Source organism: Galendromus occidentalis, unplaced genomic scaffold, assembly GCF_000255335.2.
Source record: "Galendromus occidentalis unplaced genomic scaffold, Mocc_1.1 scf7180000077497, whole genome shotgun sequence".
NCBI classification, from domain to species: Eukaryota; Metazoa; Arthropoda; class Arachnida; order Mesostigmata; family Phytoseiidae; genus Galendromus; species Galendromus occidentalis.
This window is the reverse complement of record NW_003805485.1, coordinates 1790446-1796924: the sequence shown is the minus strand read 5'-3', so window position 1 is coordinate 1796924 and position 6479 is coordinate 1790446. Positions and strand designations below refer to the sequence as shown.

General features: G+C 50.5%; 1 protein-coding gene across 1 annotated transcript; it reads left to right on the top strand.

Annotated features, from left to right (window-relative positions):
• On the top strand, nucleotides 1–2155 carry mri (BTB/POZ domain-containing protein mrityu). The gene is made up of 3 exons (XM_029112393.1): nucleotides 1–450; nucleotides 691–1293; nucleotides 1422–2155. Exons 1-3 carry the CDS (start codon nucleotides 1–3, stop codon nucleotides 1893–1895), a joined length of 1527 nt encoding a protein of 508 aa, XP_028968226.1. The 3' UTR covers nucleotides 1896–2155.
• The last annotated feature ends 4324 nt before the right edge of the window (nucleotides 2156–6479 follow it).

Sequence of the window (6479 nt, the reverse complement as noted above, 5' to 3'; positions counted from 1 at the left end):
ATGGCTTCTAGTTCCGGAGGAAGACCTCTGAAGGACCACCGAGACCGTAGAGTGAGCGCTACTTCATCGTACGACAACTCGTCGTCGGACGAAACTGAAAACGACTCTCGCCAACGGAGAGCGATCTTCAAACAGCGAGGCCAGGGCTACAGTCAGCCGAAGTTGAAACCCTGCCTCCGGAACGAAGGCAGTCGCAGCGACGAGGGTGGAGCGAGTTCCGCGGGCGAACAGGGCCGACGAGATATCCAAATCATACAGATGCCTCCGCATCAGGGACAACGAGCTAAAAGCTACACGGTCACGACGACAGGTGCCGGCGTGCAAAGACTCAGCGCCCGGGGCATGAGTTCCAGTAGCTCGAGTACTGAGAGCAGCCATGCGAGCCCGGGGCCTAAGCAACCCGACCAGGCGAGCAATTCTCCGCGGACGACATCCCAACAGACCCACACGGTGAGTAGATCCCCCTCTTGTATTTTCCTGGAAGATAAAATTTCTACCGGGGGCGAAATACTCGTCTGGGAGCCCGCATTCTCCAACTCTTCATTTTATGTTCCCCGAACGTCATCCATTTCCGCGCACATTTGCATCACGTCTTCTAGCCCATGGTCATACGATATTATGGAGAGTGAGCGTGGTCTCGATTCTCTTTACCGCAGTCATAATTTTTTCCATGATACGTAATCCTGACCCCTCATCCCCTTGCAGAACGCGTCGTCGGACCAACGCTTGACTTTGGTTGTTGACAACACGCGCTTCATCGTTGACCCCGCCCTGTTTACGCAGCATCCCGATACCATGCTCGGACGCATGTTCGGATCCTCCCTCGAGAACAACATCACTCGACCGAACGATCACGGCGAGTACGAGCTCTGCGAGGGAATTTCCGCTGCCGTATTTCGGGCTATCCTCGATCATTATCAGTCGGGGGTGATTCAGTGTCCTCCATCGGTCACCGTGTCCGAGCTGCGGGAAGCCTGCGACTATTTCCTCGTTCCCTTCGACGCATCCACCGTCAAATGCCACAATCTGCGTGGTCTGCTACACGAGCTTTCGAACGAGGGCGCGCGCCAGCAATTCGAACGATTTCTCGAAGACCTCATCTTACCTGCAATGGTCGTGTCGGCTCATAGAGGCGACCGAGAGTGTCACATCGTCGTGCTGCTAGAGGACGACGTGGTCGACTGGGACGAGGAATACCCACCGCAAACGGGCGAAGAGTACAGCCAGATAGTCCATTCCACTACATTGTATCGCTTTTTCAAGTATATCGAGAACAGGGACGTCGCTAAAACGGTAAGCCCCGAGTTCTGGCCCGGAGACTGGTAGATCTCTCTACGAGCCGATCTGACGAATTCCATGACATCCCCGACTAAAATTATAATGAATGATTCAATAATAATTATTGTGATTGTTGTCGACAGGTGCTGAAGGAACGCGGTCTCAAGAAGATCCGTCTGGGTATCGAGGGATATCCCACCTACAAAGAGAAAATCAAGCGACGTCCCGGAGGTCGGGCCGAAGTGATCTATAATTACGTGCAGCGACCTTTCATAAGAATGTCATGGGAGAAGGAAGAAGCCAAGTCACGGCACGTCGATTTTCAATGCGTGCGCTCGAAATCCATCACAAATCTTGATACCGTTGTGGCCGATGGCCGACTCGAGGGACCATTAGGAGCATCGTCGCAGGGCGCGGGTCCGGTCAGACAGGTCGCTGTCGATGGTCCGGTGCCACCCGCGGCTGCGATGCCTGACGGAGCTGCCAATGCCGCCGAAGCCGCACTTCAGAACGAGGAAGGAGCAGTCGGAGGAGCTCCGCCGTTACGTAGACGTGAGGCCTATCCTTATCCGAGTCCTACAGTTCCCATGGACGAGCCTCCACAAAACTCTCAGTGATTCAGTGACGAAGGTGCTTCGGAGCTGCCCGCTCTCTTTCAAACTTTTTGCCCCAGGATTTCGAGAATGTATATTTTTTTCAATTCTTGCTTTTTGTACACTACCAAGCAAAAACCGTGAGTTACCCCACGCGACCTTCCCTAGAGAAAGCTTGCTCCTCCTAGGGGGACGAGCAGATAGGGATTTATTGTGGCGAAAATCAAGTCATGATGGCGTGGTAATTGTGACAAAGCCAAGGGGAGAATGGGGAAGTGATCATCGTGGCGCAGTTAGATTCTTAATTGAACAATTTGTAGATTCTTTGCTAAGAGAATTGGTCGATTATCGTGACAAGTCCGAGTCACGATAAGGCAATCGAGATAGATGTTCCGGAACGCGCTTATTCGAAAGAGCTTCCTTGAGCGAGGATTCCGCGAGAAGCGATTTTTGAAACATGGATAAGCTATGCTCACCTGATCCCAGAGCTGGAGTGGGTCGCGAGAGAAGTTCAAAATATCCACTGTAACCAATGCTGGGACCTTCGAGTTCGTCAACGGCGAACGCAAATTTCGACCGAGGTTGGGAGTTCCACGGGAACCCCGAGGTTTAAGATTCGTGTAAAAGTGAAACGACTGAAATGGGCGTCTCCAGATATCCGGGGAGAGTGGACGATGCTTATGAATGAAATTCCACCGAAAAACTGCCAATAACGACTTAGAATGGAGGGGGAACAATTCCAGAGGTGATCGAAGAGCTTTTGGGACAAACAAATGGGATGAAGAGAGAACGAAATGATGAAACCCAAGGGTGATAAGAGTCAGCTATTGGAGCATCTTTTACTAATGTGGTTTTGGTTACCGATGAGAAATATAATATACGTACGTCTGCGCAGAAGCTTCATTTTTCAAGCTGTTTCGTATATTGTCCCTTCTTGTCCACACTCGATAATGGGCAGCACCGAGATTCCGTCAGAATTCCGCCGGACCGAGACCGATCCCGGCGAAACCTCGCGCGGGCTTCCCTTCTTTTCTGCAATATTCGATTCCCTTGCGTATGTTCATGGATTTCATAATACCTGCGTTTGTCTGTTTTTCATCCCTACAACTCGGCGAGCGGGTCGAAAGGTGAACTTTGAAGTCCCAAAAAACCGCCTCTGCAGCCGTCTGTATAGTGAAAATCTTCCTCGACGAGTGATCGCGTCGGCCACGTTTCGGGTGTCGGCCAGCGATCAAGAAACCGAAATGAAGTAGATGTACCATGTTGTGATTTTGAGCCTCAAACAATATATGAATAGGTACTGGTATAAGGATCAGGTTATAATCGATGAGAGGCAGAGTGGAGGAGCTTCAGTGCGAAGGACACCTGTTTTCGTCTCAGGTTCGCTGCGGCTGCTTTGTTCTCAGGAGGCTGATCGGAGGAGGAGGAGGGTTCTCAGAGTTGGAAGGCTGGGAAAATCGTGATACGCGCCTTCCCGAGGCTCCCCTCGTCGTGGACGGCGATGAGCCGAAATTCGCCGGACTTTCAGATCAAAGTCGAAGATTCTCTCTGTCTCTCGCTGTAGTAAGGCTCGAGTTTCTCATTTCTGCCTCGATGCTGGATGTATTTGGGTTCGATATATTTTAAGAGAAAGAGAAAAATAATCCAAAAAAAAGTATAATTTCGTCTTCAGAGTCGAGTATCGATCGCATCCAGGAGCGAATGAGGCTCCTCCTCGCGCTTGGGAGCGAGGATTTTACGATAATAAACACATGATCTTCTACCTTATTGTGAAGTACACTCAGAAGTGATTTCGTTTTCTCTCTCCTTATCCTCCTAACCGTGAGTCGGAGCGCGAGGAAGAGGTCCGATGGTCTAATCTTCGCTCCAAACCCATTCATGATCATAATTCTACTCCGATTGTCCGTGCTACATCTCATTCTTGTAAATCTCTCGATATTGAAAGGATATACCGCCCATCAGACAAAAGGAATCCATTTCATAATTTCTGGATCTCATCGGGGTGGAGTCGCAGAGCCGGGGAAACTGGCCACGGAAGACCCCGCGAAGCAAACACGCAGTCGAACGAATTGAGGAACTGCAGTTCCTAGGCAGGCGGGAAGAGCTCAGCAGAACCGGTGATTCCGATTGAATATGCCTACGATACGATGATATTCCGAGCCGCGTCCTCGAGCAGCACCTTTAGCCAAGCTCTACCAGAAGTGAAATATATCTGTTCCGATGTCTGTCTTCTGGCTCAGTTATCCAAGAACAGGATAGACCTGAGTCTGCGGCAGCCCACGTGCCGTTCGTCAGCTGTTCTACTCCCAGAGCGCTGGAATGAGAATTGCGTGTTGACCTGAGCTAGAAACTTGGGGAAATTGCAGAGCGTCGATGTCTCCGGGAGCCAGTATCGTAGCATAGTAATCGGATCCTCATCCAAGCACACGAGCCCACAGAACATCTTCCATGTGTGGAAGACTCAAGACGACCTATGGATGATCGGATAACATCTTCTCATGCTGAAATTTCTACACCACGAGTTAGTCCCATGAGGCCGGTCGGGCTATCCTACCCGCGCGTCCTAGAGTGTAGTCTCTCATTCCTGATGGCGGAAACCGTCGTTCTGCTTGGGCATTGACCATAAATCAACGTTTCTGGTGACGCTCGAATCAATCACAGGGGATAAAAACTCTGCGATAGCTCTTTATCATATGTTTCTGCTAGCAGCCAGGGCTGCCAGATCTATTCATCAAAATTATTTTAATGGAGAGTGGAAAAAAGCCCAATCATCAAGACATCGTTCGCATCTGAGACTTCGGTTTTTTATGATTCATCCTTCATCGTCTCCGCGGCAGGTCCCTTTCCAGTGTCGCCAGGAATGTTTGAATATATTTGTCGTCATGAATATTCCCCATCAGCCCAATGTTCCAGACAGGCTCTCCGATTTCCCGAATCGTTCCGCTACCACATGGAAGCGGTGATCACATTCCCCGAAAACTAAAATGGTGAGCAGCCTCCGGCTTCGGTCGTCCGTCTGGCCCTCGAGCTTCATCGGACATATCAGTCACCAGCCCTCAGCGCAGTCTCCTGGACGGTGGGGCAACATAAATATGTTATATAAAATAGATGGAAGAACAATATAAATTGACTTCGCCGCCCGAGCAGGTCGAGCTTCCCCCGGAGTCATCGGCAAACCCGGTCGAAGCGACTTCCGAGCTCATAAGATTCCCTCCCGATAATGCTGGAGCCGAAGATAGAGTCTCTGAGAGAAACTGACCGAATGCTTCTCGAATAATAACTCGGGGAGCATCTCAAATTTGGGCAGTCAGCTAGTCAGCTTTCCTCTATCACACGACCTACTCGTCTCGTTCCAAGTAGATGAGCGACTCGTCTAGGTGTCTAGATCTCCCAAGGAGTTCCGAAATGTCCGTCATTGGGGTCGCAGATGGCCGAGGCAGCTCCGCACAATTCCTTCAAGGGGTAGTACGTACTCTCATTAGACGAATGAGAACTCTCGGGTTCCGCTGGTCGAAACCGAACTCCATTGAAGGAGATTCCCCCCGGAGCGGGGGTTTCTTCTTCCCCAAATCGGAAAGATACCTCCGTTTGACTCGTTGGGAGAGCGATCAGGATCACTTCTCTCTCCAAGGATAGACCCGAAAACTCGACGCTGCGCCGTTGGCACGCACACTCGCTTCTTCCTCTTCGTGCCGGGCGAAGAAGAGGTGAAAGACGCGCGATCGGAAGGTAGCTCGATTCTAGTGAGGCTCTCACATCTCTATGAGTCTTGAATATCCCGTTGAGAGACTGAAGCGGACCCGAATCTGTATTTATGTCGATGGAAATCGACGCTTGGCGAGAGATGAAATTTATTGGAGAAACGAGTTTTCGGAAACTTGTCCTCTTTGGGGATTTATAGAATACAGCAGCTGGCTCTTGCAACGTTGTAGCGAACACTCGTCCCAAGCTGTGGAAGTAGTGCGAGGCATTTCGGATGTGTCAAGAGTTCCGAACAAAGTCGAGCAACGGGTTTGTACGCAGAAACCGATATCAGTGAGAATGCCCACTTTGGAGCTTGTAGAAGCTGGAAGAGCCCTGGAGCCACACTGTCGCCTATCTGCGTACATACTCTGCGAAAGGCTCTCCAGTCTACCCAGAAGCTTAATGAGAATATAAATTACTTAATCAAGATTCCAGAGCTGACAACACCTGCCATGTGGGGCACGATAGCTTTTCCTCCGGGAGGGTTCATCCGCGCGTCTTATCATCAAGAAACAAAATCTCAGCTCCCCCATCCTGAGTCTCGATCCTCGCTAGGAAGCCCGCGGAGGATACCTGTTTCCTTATCTTGATCTGATGGACCTCGCGATCTCGGCCTTTTGCGTCGATTTGTCTGTTTATTGAAATTTCTCATTGGGATACCGCTTTATTGGAAAATCGAGATTATCGCGTGCCAGGCTCAATCGGAGCTCTCCGATCTGGTTCTGACGTAATCCCTTCGGGTAACGTCCACTGTATTCACAATCTTACGCATTATCCGAAGGTTTATTCTCTCTGAGTTTCCCATCTCTCAGGCACGCGGGTTAGGCAGACGGCGGGCACGCTTGACTCGAAGCAATTTAATCC